This window comes from Daldinia decipiens (assembly GCF_022478715.1).
Source record: "Daldinia decipiens strain CBS 113046 unplaced genomic scaffold F4813scaffold_30, whole genome shotgun sequence".
Taxonomy (NCBI): Eukaryota; Fungi; Ascomycota; class Sordariomycetes; order Xylariales; family Hypoxylaceae; genus Daldinia; species Daldinia decipiens.
The window spans coordinates 151,158-170,100 of NW_026054573.1; the positions used below are offsets into that span (position 1 = coordinate 151,158).

Here is an 18,943-nt window from a genome sequence, read left to right on the forward strand (position 1 = left end):
TCGTCTCCTCGGCTACATATGCCCGGCAAAACTGAGACGAGATAGCAAGCGATATGGCGCCTAAATACTCGGATCCCTTATACCAGGCAGCTCACGAGGAGGCTTTTTCGAAGCCGCTCGTCGCAAAGATCGAGACGGTTTTGCCTCGGCTTTAGAGCAAATAGTGGCAGCTTTGGGAAATGACGCTGTATTTACTGGTGACGGCTTGAAGGACTATGTTGACCCTTACGAGATCCCCGAGGCTGGACATGAAAGGAGCGTTCCAAGTGCCGCAGCTTGGTAAGGGACTACCTCTTTAGAAAGACTTGATTTCACCATTCGAGATATTAACCTGCCGAACAGTCCATCCTCGGTGCCGGATCTTCAGGCCGTTCTGAAGATTGTAAACGAGTACAAAATCCCGGTGTGGACTTTCTCTAGGGGAAAGAATCTAGGGTATCACCTACCCGAATCGTTGCGCGAGAACAGGCGAGGACTAACATAGTTTGCAGGTATGGAGGACCTGCACCGCGTGTTCCGGGAAGTATTGCTCTAGACTTACACCGGATGAACAAGATCATAGAGGTAAATGAGAAATTCAGCTACGCGCTAGTTGAGCCTGGGGTCACCTTCGGGGACCTATATGAATATTGCGCGAAACATAAACTCAAGGTGTGGCCGAGCACGGCGTCTCTGGGATGGGGTAGTGTCATTGGCAATGTGGGTTCTTACCCGTGATAGTGAGAGACAACTTAGTTTTAACGTTACTAGGCTCTTGACAGAGGCCTGGGATTTATCCCGACGGGAGTCCATTATGAAAACATAGCTGGTATGGAGGTTGTTCTGGCGAACGGCGACGTCGTCAGAACAGGTCAGTTCGCCATGTCTAACTCGCCCTCTTCGCATATAACAAAGTTAACATTCGGCCCTACGATCGATGGTCTCTTCCTACAGAGCAACCTCGGGATAGTGACTAAGATGGGTATCAACTTAACACCGCAACCGCAAGCATACATGGCTTGCTCGTTCGACGTGTCCGAGTTCGAACATATCGAGACCATAGTTGATGTCTTCGGCGAATTGCGACGTAACGGTACTCTACCATACATGGTCTACGTCTTCTACATTGCAGAATGGGCTACTATGTTTGGCAAGCATTCGGATTGGTGGAAAGGAGAGGGACCAATTCCCGACTGGAGACTGAAAGAAATGCAGAATGACTTAGACGCTGGCATCTGGACGGTGAAGTTTGGACTTTACGGGCCGACGGAGGTTATCAAGGCCCAGTTCAACGAAGTAGAGAGAGTTGTAACAAGGAAAGCCCCCGATGGCCGCCTTCGCCAGACTCTGTTCGCTGGGGAGGACGGAAATCTTTTAGAAGCCACTGCTGTCTCCCCGCTCTACGGTGGTGTCAGGGTTGGAGTCCCAAGCATGTGGAATATACCGATGGTGAACTATTATAACCGCCGGGATGATTCGGTTGGAGCACACGGAGCCTACTCACCCATCGTACCCCTAGACGGGAAGACAGTACTCGAATGGGCTAGGACAGCCAAGGGCATCTGCGCAGAGCAAGGATTCGATTTCCTGTGCGACTTTTTTATGCACGATCGGTATGCTATTTTCGTCACGATGCTGTGCTTCGATAAGACCAGCCCAGAGCAACGAACCGGCGTGGATAAAGTGTTTCGCAGCCTCTTTAGAGAAGGTAGTAAGCGGGGTTTCGCCAAGTATCGAGCACATATCAACCATATGGGCAAGTTTTATCCCGGGAGGCAGATGGACTTATAAGTAATACTACTAACACTTGATAGATTTGAATGCGGACCTTTTCGATTTTAACAATCATGCTTACCGCCGGTTCGTCGAGAAGTTGAAGGTTAGTCTACTATACCCCCCTGTCCGTGCCGACTGGCTGGGGCTTGGAACTGAACATTCAATTCATATACAGGAATCTCTGGACCCTAACGGTATTCTCTCGCCCGGGAAAATGGGAATCTGGCCAGAAAGGTTGAAATGGTTAAGAACCAATAGTCAAGTTGCTAAGATGTAGTAGATCGAAAATAAGGGGTATCTTGCCAAGTGTAAATATGACAGGTCATTCCCAACTATCCTTAAAAACGTATGTTATACAAGTTTGTAACCAACATTTTATGTACCTAATATATAAGAGATTAATACGTACCTCGTGCCGACAGACATATTAGTTAGACTCCTAAACTGGTCAAGTTGACCAATATAGCCTGAAGGCTTTAAGCCTCCTAACCGCTGTTCTTAATGATCTAGTTGTATATTTGAGATTTCATCGAGCCAGAGATAAGAAACGTTTCCGTCTTTGGCTATTGCTCAACAGGTGGAAATGCTATTAAATCTCAAAACGGCAAATAGGAACAACGAATGGCTCACGATGGCTCACCTAGATACCAACTTCGCGTCACATGAAAATAAGCCCCCAACTTGATTGTGAAATACAACGGCTTTAGCCAATCAATATCTCAAATCGGGGTGCCCCTCGCTATATGCATGTAGAAGAAGTACTTATTGAGACGCGTCGACGCGTGTGGAGGCGTTCTAACACAACAAGTTACATCGTAATTATCATAAAGAGAAGACGAGATGGCCAAGCGCAAGCGGTCAAGTTACTATGCAGTTCGAGTCGGCAGGAAGCCTGGCGTATACGATAATTGGGAGCAATGTGAAGAACAGGTCTCCAAGTTCTCAAATGCCGTTTTTAAAGGGTTCGACACGCTTGACGCCGCTCTAGCATTTGTTGGCTACGCCTTAGCTTCCAACACCAGCCATATAGCCGAGGAGAGTGATGAGGTTTTAGCGCAAGATCAAACTATTGTGTCCTTAGGAGACTCAACGGGCCTTATAAGTTTAAAGGCTGAAGATGCCGAAGGGCCAATGCCGCCGCCCGCATCGCAGTCTTACTTTGATCAGTTTCCCAACTTCGTGCCCGACAACAACGCCTCTTTTGACGACGAATTCGGTCGTTTGGCTTCCTCTCAGGGCTTGGCATCCGGGTCTCAGGAGTACAGGAGACAGCGAACCAAGGCGATTCGTGACGAGTTGAAATTTCACTACTCGTCTCAGCCAGTTGACGCCGCGGGAGAACTGCAGACCATACCCGAGCTTGGTAAAAAATCATTAGACGAGAGCGAGAAGCTTGACATCTATCAAAACATGTGCCGCGAGATCGGCGTCAACCCGCGAGACACCATCGGGGCGTGCAGACGAGAGCTTAAAGGGGTTCTAGTCAATATTGTCGATTATATCGATGCCCGCCGCATAGGAAAGAAAGTCAAAATATGGGCCTGGGACGACTTCCGACTGTTCAGCGCGTATTCTTTGAGGGACGACAAACGTATGGATAGGAGAGAAGCGAAGGCAGACGGAGGATTCCTGTCGGCTCTCCTACAGATGATAACGGGTCCTGGCCCGGGGAAGGGGGGTTTGGCTTCTCTGGCTGTCGGCAATCGAAATGCTAAGAGGAGAAGGACTCGCTAGAGAGGACCAGATGTTGCAAAGCGTGTCTGTATATTTATTTTATAGTTTTTCTTAGCTAGTAGGTGTTGATTACTCGAGGGCCTAAGAATATCGATGATCCTAACCGGGATCAGTCAATATCTGCTATGAATTAACGATACGTCAGTTTAGGACGCTACCTCTAAGGTAGATATTTACTTTATTTGGCCCCAGCCTTCACCAACTCTCCAAACTTAGTTTCCTCCCAACAGAGGGCCGTAGAGATGCTGATTCCCGAGTAAATCAGTATACTGGCCCCGATGAAGCCGTATCCGACGTTTGCGTCGATATCGGGCCCCGACAGGCGCTCCAATAGCTTTTCGATCAAGAAAGGTTGGCAAAACGTAAAACCGAGAAGTGCCAGGCGTGGGAATATAGGAAGCATGAGAGGGACCTTCAATGTGCGCATTAGTGCCTTCGCGAGGCCAAACTTGTCGCCCTTCAGTTTCGAATAATCTATGTTTCTAGAGAACTCTTCGTAGAGCAATTTACCATCTAGAGAGCTATCCAGGGGGTACAAGTCGTTCATCGTCAAAACTTTCTTATACCCCTCCATGAAGATCCTATTAAGCCAGAAGTAGACTCCGAGGGAAAAGATCCCGCTCATCTGCTCGGGACTATGCTCTTTTTCGTCCCAGCAGACCCATTTCGATTTTCGTTGGGCTTCTAATACCAATATTCCAACCTTTAGAGCCATCGCAGCGCAGAATATGTTGCTGTAAGTGAGTTCGGGCTTGTCTTCCGATACCAGAAATAGCGTTCTTGCTTGAGCTGCATCCAGGAGGAGGGTCAGAAATAAGTAGCTATTCAGGAGCACGGAAGGTCTCGAGCTCTTGCTGTGATCGACGAGGCTAAGTGTTATCATGAATAACGCCGACACAAGCTTAAGGACCGAGGAGGCTATAAACATGCTGGCCACATGGAAGGAACCCACGGCGACTAGAATGAGGAGTGAGAGTTCAAGCCCAACATAAGTTGTGATAGCACCCTGTGGTCATTTAGCTGATATGCCTCGATTGCATGTTCATATATTACAAAACCTACCAGTTTGACGAGTTGAAAAGCTGGTGCATTCACTATAGTTGGCTTCCTTGCCTGATAAAACGTCCTCCATAACGATGCCGTAATAAATAGCACAGATGGTATAATAGAGAAGAAGAGCTGTTCAAACTGCACATTAAAGTCGAAGCTTTCTTGGTTCAGCTGAAGCAAGTTCTCCTCCCCGGTGGAAAAGGGCATCTTGAACGCAAGTCTTCCAGTCAACAATATGGCAGTATTGCAAGGGTCCAACGATCTCAAAACAGCTAAATAGCGGAACTGTCTTCCTCGATATAGTAGTATCCCGAGCTCCGAATCTCGATTTGATGGCTAGCTGATTAGCGAACTAACATCGCAGCCTTACATTGCGTAATCACCTACGTATAAGAGAAGATATAGGCCATCTAATACTAGGAGTCATCGCGGTTGGTTATTTCTATCAGAGATGACCCGAACATATAATCTCGCCAATTACAATGACCCTGGTTATATATACGCGTAGTCCCTTAGTAGGACTCCTTTGAGTATGTCTATTTCTCAAGCAATCAACCAATGACCAATGTAAGAAATAACATCTCAAAGCATTTCGGGGAAGTCAGATATTCGGAACTTCATATATACAATATACAAGAATACCAGATGCCGAAATTATATGCTAGAAGACTATATTACTGTTGGCCACCCGTCAACCCAATTTATAACATTCCAGCCAAACTTAGACTGAGGATAATCTACACCAACGTTGAGATCCACTATGGCTCAGTTAGCATAAATACGGTCTTCCTTCGGATGCTAAATCATGAGTACTTACGATAGTGGTAGTAGAGAACGTCGCCATGTGCGTCGTCGTGGAAAACTCCCTGTCCACCCGGAGCGTAAATGTTTCCGTGGCTAGCGAGCACGGTTGTCCCGCCGCCATCGGTGCAGGCACGGCCGTCTTTGTCTACGTAGGGGCCAGCCGGGTTGTCGCTTCGACAGACCGTGATATGATAGACCTGGTCGATCGGGTCTGTGTCCGGGTGGTAAACGCAACAGATACCTTTGCTCAGGAATTGGTACCAGAGGGTGTCGCGTTTCCAGATGAAAGCGCCCTCCATTTGGTGGTTTCCTGATGGCTCGTACGCTATCTGGTGTTCGTTGCCCGACCTGAAGACGTACTCGCCGTTGATGGCTACTCTTGCCTGGTAGATGTTATTCCAATATGAACCCCATTGTATATACCATTCGTTAGGACCCGTGCCGTTGACGACATTCCCGTCGATGGCATTGTATGGGCTGGTATCTGATGAGGTTACTACAATTCCCTGATCATTCCAAGACCCGGATTCCATGGTTGTAGAAGTCGCGTAACCGATGGCCGACTGGTGACTCCCAGAGGTCGATACCGAATAGAAGCAGTAGTAAATACCCCGAATATAAACTACGTCGGGGGCCCATAACTACATCGAATTCTATAGTAAGTAAGATGCTCTTCTCAGAATCCAGGAGGCCACCTAATGCTCACCTCCTTGTTCCCCGGCATATCAATAACGCTGGCGCCCTGGATTACGCTACCGCTCTGCGTCCAAGGTCCCGACAAGTCGTCCGCCGTCGAGATGCCGATCAAGTCCAAGGTCGAGAACCTGAAATACTTGCCATCTGCGCGCTTCACAACAGCGGGATCGTGAGTGAAGCATTCCCCGGAGCACGCGCCGGGGTTCGGGTATTGAGCCCGGGCGACAGAGGCTAGGGAGGCTAACAACAATGCTGGAAAAGCTGGGAACAACATCGTGGCTCCTAGTACTTCAGCGCGTGAACCTAATACACCACATACGCGCGCTTCTGACACGACTGGCACGGCATGCTTACTTTTGTCTGCGGACACCGCAACTTATACATGATAACTATGCCTAGGTAGGTATCTAAGGATATTCCGGATCTAGTGGGTTCAGCCCGAGCTGAGCTATATTGTGACCGTTACGGTCATGTTGTTGTATGTAGCTTGACCTCTGCAGGAGGCGTCCCCGGATGGGGTCCTCTCCTTAACTGGAATCTCGCCTAGAAAACTACTCCATATGTAACCAACCATGCCATAGCTGGACCATGGCTGGACATGGGGTCAGCTTACAAAAATGGAACTGACAAGCCACGAAGGCTCTGAAACGTCAAGGCTTAAGGCTGTTCGGCGTTAATTATCCTGCGCAGAATCGTAGCTCGCTTCACCTTGTCATGCAGATTATCCCAGCCATCGGCTTTACCTTCACTCTTGTAAAGTGCCGTCGTCGACAGAACTTTACAGGACCAGAGTAAGTAAAGAAAACTTATTCGTCTTATTCGACACTACAACACGTCTCCGTCTACGCGATGCCTACTTTACACTTTAGTTTTATGAAATGTTTATATTGGGTTAGGTAAACGCCTTCAATACGGCGTATTATTGCATAACAAGGATATAAGATCTAGTATTTATCGACGATCCGGGACGATCTTTTTGCGCACGAACACGGCTGAGCATTGCCACGTTGACGCTGTGCCGCAAAGTCGTCGCCAAAAATACCTGCTGGTAAAAGCTTACGTGTATACATATTGCCCAGCAAGCGATCCTGAACGGGGAAGTCTTTCGAATAAGCCACCATACCCATAAGAGTAGGTAGTTAAGCCTCCTTTAACTTAGTTCGACTTAAGCTTAATTTCAATCATGGTTTACACCTTTAATAGATTGGATAAATTTATCTCGCCCCTGTTAGCTCTATGTGGATTGGAGAAAAAGTCCATACAACTTCATAATTTCACAAATGGTGATTGGTTACGTTACATCCTACGCCCGGGGCTATGACCGGCCAATAGCAGCTCCATATGTATATCCCCGAGGACTTAAAGCCGTGATGGCACCAAGGTCATGTAGCAAGGCGACCTTAGAATAGCTATCTATAGTCATAACCCGGTATTGTAAGGACTATAATCGGGTTGATAATAAGTCCGAAATCATCGGTTTGGATCCCGTATAATGTCACTTGCCTAATCAATTAGGGCCGTTAAATAAAAGGGAGGTTAGTCGGGTGACCTTGTTTCGGTTAGCGATTCCGCGTCCTTGCTAGGATTTCTATTGTGCTGTGATGGTATATAGCATCAAGTTACCATAGAAATTGATGTTTACTTGGATATTTTGTTCGTGGGTTGGAAGTACGGCCAAATATTTCATAATCCAACATGAAGGTGTTCCCTACATTCGTCTGTCTTCTCATCGGAGCTGTAGCATCCGCCGTACGTCCATCGCTCAACGATTTCGTTCCCACGTCTAAGTCCTCGTTACTAATGCAAATGTGTAGGCGTCGCCGACTGAGAGTTCCGCGGGAACCAATGAGTTCGGTGTATCCAAGATAACATGGACCGGCCAAGTCAAGCCAGGCGAGCCTGCTGTATCGATCACGGGCACCGCGGAGGTAAGCCCCAACGGCCGGTATACCTTAAATTCCTACTAATCTAGTTTCGCAGGAAATTTACGCGCAGATTACAAGTATCAATCCGAATTATGACAACGAGTTGGGGTTGAATAGCCCTCACTCGACTGTGAAGAGGCGGGATCTTGAACCGATTAGGAAACGAGCGACAACGTCAGATGCATGTCTACCTCACCACTCACTAATTTCTTCCTTTCCTTTGCGTTTCTTTACTTCTAATACGTGCCATTTACTACAGGACTGGACATGCGCTTACGGAAACGACGTCAACGCCGAGTCGATCGGCGCCGGGGTTAGATACCTGTACAGCATTGCTAACGGGGACTGCGCTGCACCTCCTGGAAGTCCTGGGGCTGGCGGATGTAGTGTCAGCAGTTGTAATGCCGGCGCCGGCATCTTTCTATGCAACGACTCTGCTAACCAATTGCATAACCCTTGTTCCATCGTTGCCGAGTAAGTCCTTCTATATTCAGAGAGTGTAGGTGCTTGGTCTAACATGTTGCCCAGTAATGCCGTTGAGGTCTTGATCAACTGCCAACAGACTACTTATAACGGCGGCAGTAGCTGGACTACGAACACTCACGGACAAGTAAGTATTTGCCATCTCAGCATTGGTTCCGTTATATGTAGACTAACACTTGGCTATAGATATTCTCGAATGACCACAGTTGGAACGTCATACTTAACAGATGCTAGGTATGATTTGAAGTTAGAGTTGTAAGGTTGTGGGTGAAGCCATTATCATTAGAACCTCCACCGTCGTTATACCAGTACCTTATTTTAGTTAATACATATTATGGTATTGCTATTGTATATAATATACTATAGTAATTCACTCAGTATTACAAGAGCAAGACTTGGGCGCAGAGACCCCATCCTCCAGCTAATGATAACTGCAAGATGATAGAAACAGATCATCCATAACTTTTCTTGACTACCAGTCTACCTCTTCGATGTCATTGTTCTCCATGGTTTGTTGGTTGCGTCTTCCGCCATTGCTTCCGGGCGCCGCTGGTTATTGATAGAAAACGGAAGTAGATTAATCCATACCCAGAATATTACACCTGATATGGTGTTTTGTTCGACTCGTGTACTACGTAAGTGGTCAGCTTATTGCTGGTCAAGAGCAAAGATGTTGAATCTGATAATTACAAGATTCAACATGTATTATTAGTAACACGGAGTCTTGTGCAACTGTTGGTCATTCCGATCAATAATCCCGTAACAATGAACCCTACGCAAAGTAAAGTTAGGATCAGTCAACGCTGGATACGCCCATGTATTAGAATCTACTATAACTCGCTCGACCATTAATTAACAACACTGTTCATATCTTCATCTTTACCCAATTAAACTCTTTAGAAAAGCACCTAAAGTATCAATTACCGTGTCATCCATGGAACGACCCGCCTACGGACGGAGGCTTATGCCTTCAGTTCTTGATAGCCTCGCTAAAACGGACGCAAACAGGCTCTATGCCGTAATTCCCAACAACCCGGCAGATGTTAGCCAAGGGTTCTGCGATATTACGGTTACTGACGTTGCAAGATGTGTCAACTTCGTGGCAAACTGGATTCGAACCAATCTTGGATGTAGTCGGAATTTTGAGACCATAAGCTACATAGGAATCGCAGATCTCCGAGGTGCAGTCATTTTTCAAGCAGCTGTCAAATGTGGATTCAAGGTATCGTTCGACCATCTTTGTAACTTTTCCTCGTTTAATCAGATGGTAATTTGATGATATGTCCAATGTAGCTGCTTCTGCCGTCTCCGCGTAATCCTCCATCTACCAATGTATCCTTGGTGAATCAGACAGGAGGGTTCAATATCCTTCATACCGCCGAGGTTCGACCTATTGTCTCGCAACTTGAAAAGTTGCAGCCAAAGATACATATTTGGGAGGTTCCCTCGTTTGAACAAATGTTGAAAAGCTCGCCTGAGCATTTTGAATACGAGAAAACTTTCGATGAAGCCAGGGACGATCCAGTGGTCATACTCCACTCTTCTGGGTCAACAGGTAAGAATAACAGAAGTAGTATAATATTGATTATTATTTACATGCATACCCTAATTCAGCAACTCTAAATCCTTCCAGGAGTACCCAAGCCGATCACGATGACGCACGGTTCATTTGCAGTGCTCGATAATGAGCATAACCTTCCCCAAGTTCCTGGTCGAAAGAAACGGGACTGGTCTATGTGGACCTTCGATGGCGAGGCACGAGTGTATACTGTGTTTCCATTCTTCCATGTCAGCTTCGCCTTTCAGTAGTTTTTTATACGTGTAACTAATTGAATATACAGCTTGCTGGGTTCCTCTCTCTTACCCGCAAGTCTCAAAAATACCACAGATTTCAGACACGATTCTAACAAAGCAAAGTCCAAACTATCTTCATGAACGCATCGCCGGTTCTAGGCCCACCGCATATGGTTCCTGACGGCCGTCTCTTGAAGTATATAATGTTACACCAAAAGCGTGAGTCAACTGCAGAGTCCTTTCACAGCATCATCTATTATTCTCTCACTTGGTGGTTATTGGAGGCATAATACTTACAACATGCCGTAAATCCTAAAATACAGTCTCAACTAGTTGTCACTGACGTGAGATACTATAGTGCGGTCTATATTCTTACCCCCTGCAGTAATCGAGCAGTTACTCCACGAACCGGATGGAATTAATTTCTTTAAGGGGCTGGACTTCTTAGTATATAGTGGCGCGCCCTTCAATCCAATTATTGGGGATCGTTTGTCAGAAGTTGTCGAAATCATCTCCCCGTTCGGCTCAACCGAGATTTATCCACAGCCTGAACTTGCGCCCGCCCGGGAGGACTGGGCCTGGCACGAGTTCAACCCTCTTGTCAAATGTGAAATGCAAGAATATGATATCACTGAAGGGACCTTTGAATTGGTTGTCTTTGCGGATGAAAGCAACAAAGACAGCAGCGCCTTGTACCACAACCTCCCAGGCACAAAAGAATATCGGACCAAAGATTTATTCATACGTCACCCGGAAAAAACTCAGCTCTTCAAGTACTACGGACGCCGCGATGATATTATCGTTTTAGCCAATGGTGAGAAGTTTAACCCTATTCCACTAGAGGTGAATGTGCAGAACCACCCAGCACTAAAGGGTGTCTTGGTCATTGGAAATGGCAGAACGCAAGCAGCCCTTTTGGTAGAGCCCAAGGAAGCGCTCAAGGAGCCCAGCCGAGCGGAGCTGGTTAAAGACCTCTGGCCGCTCGTAGAGAAGTCTAACGATCTGATTGCCGGACAAGGTCGTATTCACCATGGAATGATTCTCTGCGCTCTTCCCGAGCGTCCTTTTACCAGAACTGGAAAGGGTACTATTGTGCGTAAACTAACAGAGCTGGCCTACGAGGATGATATCGAAAATATTTATACAGAGCGGTCTTACCGAAGCGAGCCTTTAATTACAATGTTAGAGCGCAGCCCCGAGGGTGTTTATGAATCACCAATAGTTGTCAAGTTCCTCCGGAGAATCATTGCCCTATCATTTCCACGGGGAGCCGCGATTGGTGAACGTGAGGATTTTTTCGTGTACGGTCTTGACTCTGTGCAGACCTTGGAGATTGTAGCGAATCTCAAATGCAATCTCCAGCGCGAACCCGAGAGCCTATCACTGGTTACGTGGATCACACCACGAACTATTTTCTATAACCCGAACATTGCAGAGCTTTCGGGGGTAGTGAAGAAATTCTTGGATACGGGCGAAACTCCACCAGAACAATCCGATCTGGCCGCATCTGAATCGGTTCGTCGTACTGTTGCGAACTACGTCCAGGCATTGCCAAAAAGATCAACAGCATCCGAGGAGTCAGCAACAGATCGCATGAAGCAACCAGCGGCACTTACAGTTGTGTTGCTTGGATCTACCGGATTCCTAGGTTCTTACCTGCTTGCGAATTTATTGAGAAGAAAACATGTTTCGCGCGTAATCTGCCTCAATAGGGCACGCGATGCTCAGAGACGACAGCAAGATAGCATGCGTCAGCTAGGGGCGCTATCTCTCCTGGAGAAAGTGGAATATATGACCGTCGATCTAGGACAACCACGTCTAGGGCTTACCCAAGACGACTACAGCAAACTCATTCTTGAAGCTGATATCATCATTTATAACTCGTGGAGACTCGATTTCGGGTTAGCCCTTCGATCTTTTTCGCCTTTCTTAGACGCTACGAGAGAGTTGATCGATATTGCAGCCACTAGTAATCGTAACCCGTCACTCGTTTTCATAAGCTCATTGTCTTCGGTGGCCGCGATGGCTAGGCGGACGACAGTGCCTGAAGTCCCTATCAATTCCCCGTCAGCTGCATTTGAGAACGGCTACGGTCAGTCTAAGCACGCCGCTGAAAGGATATTTGTAGCTGCAAGCCAGACGACCAGCATCCCAATATCAATAATTCGCGTTTGCCAGGTCGGCGGTCCAGCAACCGAGGAATACATTGGGAACCCCTGGGCCGATCAGCCTTGGATTTCTGTGCTAATAAAAACGTCGAAGGCGCTTGGAATAATCCCTACACATGTCACTACAGTCGACTGGGTTCCGGTAGATGTCGCTGCAATAATCCTATCTGACATAGCCTTGAAACCCCCTATCATAGCAAAGGCACAAGTCTACCACATTTGCAATCCCAATCCCCAGAACTGGGATATGATGGTTGATGTTGTGCAGGAGATGACAGATGTAAGCCAGACAGCGCCGCTTGGAGAATGGGTACGAAAGCTCCGAGCAATAGTTGACCCAAGCACAGAGAAGGTCGCTGAAATGCCCGCGTTGAAAATGTTAGACTATTATACATCACTTGCCCAAGGGGGCGAGAGGGCTACCTATGAAACGAGCCGTGCTCTAGGATTATCACAAGTTGAGGTGCCGCTGGTGGATAAGAAGATGATCAGGGGTTGGCTAAATGGATGGAAATTATAGGGGTTGATAGCATCCACAGAGAGTATTTCTCACAAGTAACCTAACCTAGTTCATACCAAAGCTTCAAGTTGGAATTCAGGCTGTAACTTAAGCAATCGTCATTTTGAGGTTATACTACCCATGATTCAACCACAATGGATCGAAATTAGAAAAAAGAAAACCAGAAAAGGTACCGCAATAGCTAGAATCCATAGGACACATTCCCCAATGCATAACTCGACAGGCGTACGCTTCAGTCTTTCAGATGCTCCAGGATCCACCCGACCTCAGCATCAGCAGCTTCCAAGATATGTTCCGCCGGATAAACAGGCTTCCAACCCAGCTCCTCACGGGCACGTCGAGCCGTGAGAGTACACCTAGGCAATGACAGAATCCACGTCAGTACGAATAGGCAGGCAGGCAGGCAGGCGAAGACGATATATCTATCTGAGCTGCGCATATAAAAACTATAAGGAGAACTTACTTTCCGCCTAACTGAATAGGCACCATCTCCTTCGGGATTCCAAGCGCAGCACCCATATCCCCGAGAACCTCGTCGTCTGCCAGAGCAACCGAACCATCTGCGATGATGTTGCGCTTGACGAGGGCGGCGGCTACTGCGTCGTACAGATCGTCCCACTGGCAATGCTAGATTAGCATCCGTTGTCATACATGCTCCGAGGACAAGGCTTGACTGCAAAATCCTCCTATGGCACTTTCTCAACCCTAGGAAGCTGGCTACCTATGCAATGGCCACAGATACTTACCGCAACGCTACCCGGGGCAGCAAGGTAATAGCCGTTCTTGCCGTGACTAGGGTTCTCATCGGCTAAGATCTTGCGCAGGAGTTCTATGTACGCGGTAGTATTGTCGAGTATGTGACATACAGGCCACTCCTGTTACTCTGCGGTTAGAATCCCGCGTTTGATTATAAGCCGCGAGAGGGACCTGTGGACGACGTACCGGCCGGTCAGAATCAACGCGATACACGCGTCCCAACGCCTTTGCGGACCGCACAATCATATATATCTGACGCAGGGTGGAAACGGGGTCGCCGAACCCCATGCTTTTCCCGTCTGTATGGGTAGATATTGTCAACGAGATAAACTTAGACGTTTCCGAGTACCTTTCGTACGTATAATGGAGTAAACGTATATGATTCTAGACTTTCACGCTCCGTGATCTGACTTACACACGATACAGGGCACAAAGACGTAGCCGTGAACCCCGTGTTCCTCGGCTTGTTCAATCACCGCGCAGTTTGTTCTAACGCCCTATTTCGAGCTTAGCCACGTAGAACAAGAAATCCCCCATGGTATACGCTCACCTGTTGGGCCACGCCGAGCTTCGGGCTTTGGGCTTTTTGGATGTCATATAACAGCGGGTCAGTGTCTAAAAGGAGACGGTCGGTCGGGGCGTCTGCATGGCTGGAAAAGAGCTTGGCCCCGGTAGTCTGAAATATACCTAATCAGCATTAAACGAGATCAACTGCGACGACTTACCTACATGTAAGAAATGAACAGTACGTCCGGTTGCTTTCTTGACCTCGGCGAGCGCCTCGATGAAGAATAAGGGAGGCTCGGATTGTATCGCATCTATCAAATAATAAACCACCGTGATCTCGTTGTCGACGACGGCGGTCCGGATTTCTGACCTATCCTTTAGGTTAAAAAACAGCGGCTGGGCGCCGTACTGCCGGACGGCTTCCGCTTGCTCGGCTGTCCGCACCGACGCGAATAACTTTCCGTAAGGTGGCAGGTTTGCAGCGCCCATCCGAGCAAGGAGATCTCCGCCGAGGTACCCGGAACCGCCAGTTATTAGTACGTTGTGTGACATATTTATATAGTATTTATGTATACCTAGTGTTCAATAGTTCCAGGGCCTAGGGAGTTATTACTCAACTAAAACTATGCAACGATGCTGGAGATGCTTTTTTATATATAATATAATTTGATGATCTAGAAAGTCGCCTCATTCTCACAAGTCAATCCACATTGTCCAATATCATCCAGAAGCCTGTCTCCGTTGCACGACGTATCCACTCTCCCGAATACCTAACCTAGGTAGTAGACTTCACGGCGAGATAGTTGGACCGTAGGGTGAACTCTAATTGGGGTTAAATGGGCGGTCGAGAGTAAAATATGTACATAAATAGCATGCATGTTAATAATGACATAGGGTAGGGGATTTATAAGACACTCGCCTCTATGTAGATTGGTGATATTGATTAGGTAAGGCTGACAAATCATAATTAGTAACTAGCAATAGTTATATACATAACTTCCATGTTTACATATATAACCTCTTGGTGCAAAACTCGCTTCCAAATTCCCCCGGTGATTAAAATTTGAACCATCAATACGGAAACGCGGCAGCCGGCCACCGGGTGGGACCAACGATCAAGTTGACTCGGGACAAAAAATGTCAACCTATGTAGTAGATAACTAACCTAGGTAGGTACCTAGGTACCTAGGTTGTGATCCATGGTGGAGTATCTTGGTAGAGTATCTTGGTAGAGTATCTTCGTCGAGACTCAAATTTCAGTCCCGACGTATCGTTTCGTTTCGTTTCGTTTCATTTCGTTTCATATCCAAAGCTCGAAGTCCAAGAGTAGGGTATCAATATATGTACACGCAACAGCATCGTGATCAAGTCACGACCGTTCGTTCTCTCCCGCCTTCGCACCCCTCGCCTTAAAGCAAGGTGGTAGTCGTAGAATGACCCTCCGCCCGGTAATATGGCGGGCCAAGTTCAAGCTTATCCAAGCTTCTCGAATATTTTACGCTTTTAGTAAACTCTCTGTAACTTGACGTCTCGAGGTCACCGTATATTCCTGCGTCCATCTAGTTGGGCATATATAGGTAGCAATTGAGCGTCTGTGTAGGAAACTTTTAGATGCCTCCCATAAAACCAACCCTTCCCATCGCGAGCCCGCTGTCCACCCAATTCTGCCAGTTGAAATTCTCGTCTATATCCATATTAACGTCTTGGTCCTCCGAATTCGGCGCGTTCTCTGCCGCGCTGTTCGGAGGAGACTGGCCCCAGACGCCGCTCCAGAACCACGGTGGAGGGTTGTCTTCCAGAAAATTATGTGCGGGCTGGCCTGTTGATCGCCGATTGCCATTGCTACTAGTAGCACCAACTGCTTCGCAGGAAGCTGCCTGGTTTGACCGGGACCCGCCCGGGGGTTGAGCGCCGCCTTCGGTAAGGTAGGCTTGGCCGGCCGGAAAAGCGACAGAGAAGATGTCCTGAGAGTCGAGATATGGTTGAGACATCAAGTGGTCGACATACTGCAACTCGGCCGGGGCTACCTCCATGCCCGACCGCTCCCGAGTAAGTCCCTTCTTTTCCGCCCGTGTGCTGCCGCTCGTGACGTCCGAGATGCGAAACGTTGGGCTTTCAGGACCTGTAACTCCCACCAACTTGCGCCACTGCTCCTGGGCTAGAACACCTCGCATCGAGCTAGATAGGTGTTTGAAGTCTTCTGGCTGCGTCTTCTTCTGTTCATCTAAATCGAGCTGCCGTGCGGCCTCGGGATCAGCTCTCAGCCGCTTAATTTCCTCATCCCTATGACGCCTTGCCTGCCCCATAAGCTTGCGCAGTGGAATCCAAACACCTGGCTTAGAACACTGGGATATATCGGGAGTCTGGAATGTAGCGCCGAGCACGATCCAGGCACGCTCGAGCGACGCGGTCCAAGGCAGCCGGCATACTTCAAGCAGGAGGTAGGCCACGGCGTGCCACTGCGCGTACGTTTGGAAGAGCCACCGCCACTGGCGACATCTTTGTTCCGAGTTTAACACTCGCGTATATTCGACTACCTCGAGGGAAGCCATAAAGAGACGATGTCGAGTTTCCTTGCTGACCTCGTCGGCTCCCCAATGGAGTAGCATGGGCTGGTAAATTATTAAACTCATCTTAGCCATTATAAGCCGCGCAATCATGGCGGCGACCCAATGTAGCACATCCGTGTCTTTGTCGCCGCATGCTTTGAGATACTTCGTTTCAATTCGCTCGTAGCACTCGTGGAGCATCTCGTAGCGCTCTTCTTCGGTACCCCGGGCACAGCACGAAGTCATCCCGTTTGTTGCGAAGTGTATCTTCCTAGCCAGAGCGCAGATTTCATAACGTATGAGACAAAATGTCATATCAGTAGGTCCTAGTTTCTCTTCCGGGAATTCCGTCATTTCAGGGGTCAAATCCGCATCGTTGATATTCAGCGGAAATTGCGTATCGTACGTTCGCTCCGCAATCGTCAGCTCCGTACCCTGGTCCTCTGCCGATCTGACGTCGAGAATACAAATTGCCCACCAGAGTCTACGGCGCATCTCGACGTCGAACGGGCTCAGACCGTCAAATTCCGTCCCTTCTCGATGTATTCCCAGCGACTGCGAGATGCGGATCGCGAGACCGGTAAGCGTCCAGGCGAACCTCGTGTCATCGTACCGACGGACGAGCACGAGAAAGAGAGTAAAGGCCTGAACTACCACTAGTTCTGACGTAACTAAGAAATTCGCTTTCGCAAGAGCTTGCTCCGTAGCAAAGCGATACTTCTTGATAAGCTGCGCCTTGTCGGCGCCAAAATTTATCTTGACCTAGACATGCATAACGATCAGCTTGCACTGCTACGCTAGTTACGCCGTTGGGGGGCTTGTACCTCATTTTCTTCCATGGAGGTGATGGAAGCATAATATATAGCGAACATCAAAGCCTCCATCCCCGGCGAGATGCCGTCCATGTTACTCCTCAGCTCGCGGATGATCTTGTTCATAGATGGTACGTGTAATATCTTGACCAGCGGGTCAACGTTCTCCTGGTAGACCTGCCAGAAGAATGGTATCTGAGACGGCAGGGGATGTAATTTCCGTAGATCGACATTGGAAGAGCTATAGCCTAGAACGAAGCCGTGGTGATCGATCGAATCTGGGCGAGGGTGCAAGGAATCAGGACTACTACCGTCGTCCGAAGGTTCGGAGTCGTCGTCGATGAGCATCTCTGATTCGGTTCGAAGCTGGTTAAGCTATCGCATAAGTCAATGACACGATCCGCCAAGGCCTTGATTTCTGTAGCCAACGTACCTCGTCGTTAACCTTGGACCAGAACGCGCTGCTCACGTACCGCGTCTTTCCCTGCTCATTCAGTACCAATCTCCCGAAGGGCTTGTTAACCTCAGAGGTAGGACTCTTCAATGTCTGGTTGGCGGAGTCGCCGGTCTGAGAGCGGCTGAATTTTGTATGGTCGGCTGGAGGGTAGCCGCCGGGTAGATTCTCGCTATACGTAATTCCACTCTGCTTTCGCCGCTCCCTTTCCTGCGCGCTATCTAGAGTCGCCTCGGGTGAAGTCCCGCCGCTGACAGAGGGGTGCCTCGCCGTCTCTATTTCAATCTGTCCACTAAGATCCTCTACTATGCTCTCCAACTTTCGCAACCTCTTCATGAGCTCGATCTCGCGCTCGCTCGTCTGTTTAGGCGGAGCATTGGGGTCCCTCACGCGCGGTCGCCGCGGCGCACGGCCTGGTGCTGGGAAGACGCATTGGATGTGGGCTTTGCGACAATTGCCACAGGGCATGAATTTGTCGCATCTAACTTTCCGACGTCGACATGTTACGCAGCTGCGCGGATTCAGCACGGCCGAGGGCGTAGTGGAGGGGTCGAGGGTAATGGGGCCCGAGGGCGTGAAAGCGGTATTGGGAGCGCCGGGCACAGGAACGACCGAGGCGGAATTCGATATCAACGCGGAATCTTGAGGCGTCGACCCAGCGGCGGATGCAGCGGTAGGCGAGCCGATCGAGTTTTCGTTCGGGGACGAACGCGACGACGATTCCATGGGAGTCAAATTGCTTTTTTGAGTGACAGAAGTAAAATATAGGTTGGATATAGTGCGGATGATCCGCGAGCCGTGCTCCTGAACTTACCAATTCCCATATAGTTCAGATCCCATATGGTCCAGCCTCTTTAGCAACTCAGAGACAGAGACAGAGACAGAGACAGAGACAGAGACGGAGAAGGAGAAGGAGAAGGAGACGGAGACGGAGAG

General features: G+C 48.5%; 8 protein-coding genes across 8 annotated transcripts; 4 read left to right on the forward strand and 4 right to left on the reverse strand.

Moving 5' to 3' along the window:
* Positions 1–53: 53 nt before the first annotated feature.
* F4813DRAFT_398441 (putative vanilly-alcohol oxidase) lies at positions 54–2,175 on the forward strand (the record flags this gene model as incomplete). Its single annotated transcript, XM_049248049.1, has 7 exons — positions 54–137; positions 212–279; positions 343–435; positions 492–699; positions 751–1,735; positions 1,794–1,858; positions 1,931–2,175. 7 exons carry the CDS (start codon positions 54–56, stop codon positions 2,030–2,032), a joined length of 1,605 nt encoding a protein of 534 aa, XP_049097288.1. The 3' UTR covers positions 2,033–2,175.
* On the forward strand, positions 2,057–4,016 carry F4813DRAFT_367531 (Caulimovirus viroplasmin-domain-containing protein). The gene is made up of 2 exons (XM_049244188.1): positions 2,057–2,101; positions 2,187–4,016. The coding sequence occupies exon 2, from the start codon at positions 2,596–2,598 to the stop codon at positions 3,487–3,489; it is 894 nt and encodes a 297-aa protein (XP_049097289.1). The 5' UTR covers positions 2,057–2,101; positions 2,187–2,595; the 3' UTR covers positions 3,490–4,016.
* Positions 3,579–4,812, reverse strand: F4813DRAFT_398447 (uncharacterized protein). Its single transcript, XM_049248050.1, has 2 exons — positions 4,552–4,812; positions 3,579–4,495 (listed from the first exon to the last, which is right to left on the reverse strand). The coding sequence occupies exons 1-2, from the start codon at positions 4,744–4,746 to the stop codon at positions 3,668–3,670; spliced, it is 1,023 nt and encodes a 340-aa protein (XP_049097290.1). The 5' UTR covers positions 4,747–4,812; the 3' UTR covers positions 3,579–3,667.
* A 102-nt stretch (positions 4,813–4,914) lies between these two features.
* F4813DRAFT_367532 (glycoside hydrolase family 43 protein) lies at positions 4,915–6,430 on the reverse strand (the record flags this gene model as incomplete). Its single annotated transcript, XM_049244189.1, has 3 exons — positions 6,050–6,430; positions 5,357–5,984; positions 4,915–5,297 (listed from the first exon to the last, which is right to left on the reverse strand). Coding segments are annotated over exons 1-3 (976 nt in total), but the record flags the coding sequence as incomplete, so codon positions are not given.
* A 1,016-nt stretch (positions 6,431–7,446) lies between these two features.
* On the forward strand, positions 7,447–8,873 carry F4813DRAFT_367533 (uncharacterized protein). The gene is made up of 6 exons (XM_049244190.1): positions 7,447–7,788; positions 7,854–7,967; positions 8,020–8,145; positions 8,224–8,438; positions 8,493–8,574; positions 8,634–8,873. Exons 1-6 carry the CDS (start codon positions 7,735–7,737, stop codon positions 8,679–8,681), a joined length of 639 nt encoding a protein of 212 aa, XP_049097292.1. The 5' UTR covers positions 7,447–7,734; the 3' UTR covers positions 8,682–8,873.
* Positions 8,874–9,381: 508 nt separating this feature from the next.
* F4813DRAFT_382082 (acetyl-CoA synthetase-like protein) lies at positions 9,382–12,929 on the forward strand (the record flags this gene model as incomplete). Its single annotated transcript, XM_049245756.1, has 5 exons — positions 9,382–9,537; positions 9,798–10,002; positions 10,081–10,255; positions 10,360–10,460; positions 10,600–12,929. The coding sequence occupies 5 exons, from the start codon at positions 9,382–9,384 to the stop codon at positions 12,927–12,929; spliced, it is 2,967 nt and encodes a 988-aa protein (XP_049097293.1).
* A 116-nt stretch (positions 12,930–13,045) lies between these two features.
* Positions 13,046–14,853, reverse strand: F4813DRAFT_179295 (NAD(P)-binding protein). Its single transcript, XM_049239294.1, has 7 exons — positions 14,415–14,853; positions 14,236–14,361; positions 14,101–14,182; positions 13,872–13,984; positions 13,676–13,804; positions 13,393–13,547; positions 13,046–13,285 (listed from the first exon to the last, which is right to left on the reverse strand). Exons 1-7 carry the CDS (start codon positions 14,742–14,744, stop codon positions 13,162–13,164), a joined length of 1,059 nt encoding a protein of 352 aa, XP_049097294.1. The 5' UTR covers positions 14,745–14,853; the 3' UTR covers positions 13,046–13,161.
* A 946-nt stretch (positions 14,854–15,799) lies between these two features.
* F4813DRAFT_391752 (fungal-specific transcription factor domain-containing protein) lies at positions 15,800–18,733 on the reverse strand (the record flags this gene model as incomplete). Its single annotated transcript, XM_049247200.1, has 3 exons — positions 15,800–17,503; positions 17,566–17,928; positions 17,987–18,733. 3 exons carry the CDS (start codon positions 18,731–18,733, stop codon positions 15,800–15,802), a joined length of 2,814 nt encoding a protein of 937 aa, XP_049097295.1.
* Between the last annotated feature and the right edge of the window lie 210 nt (positions 18,734–18,943).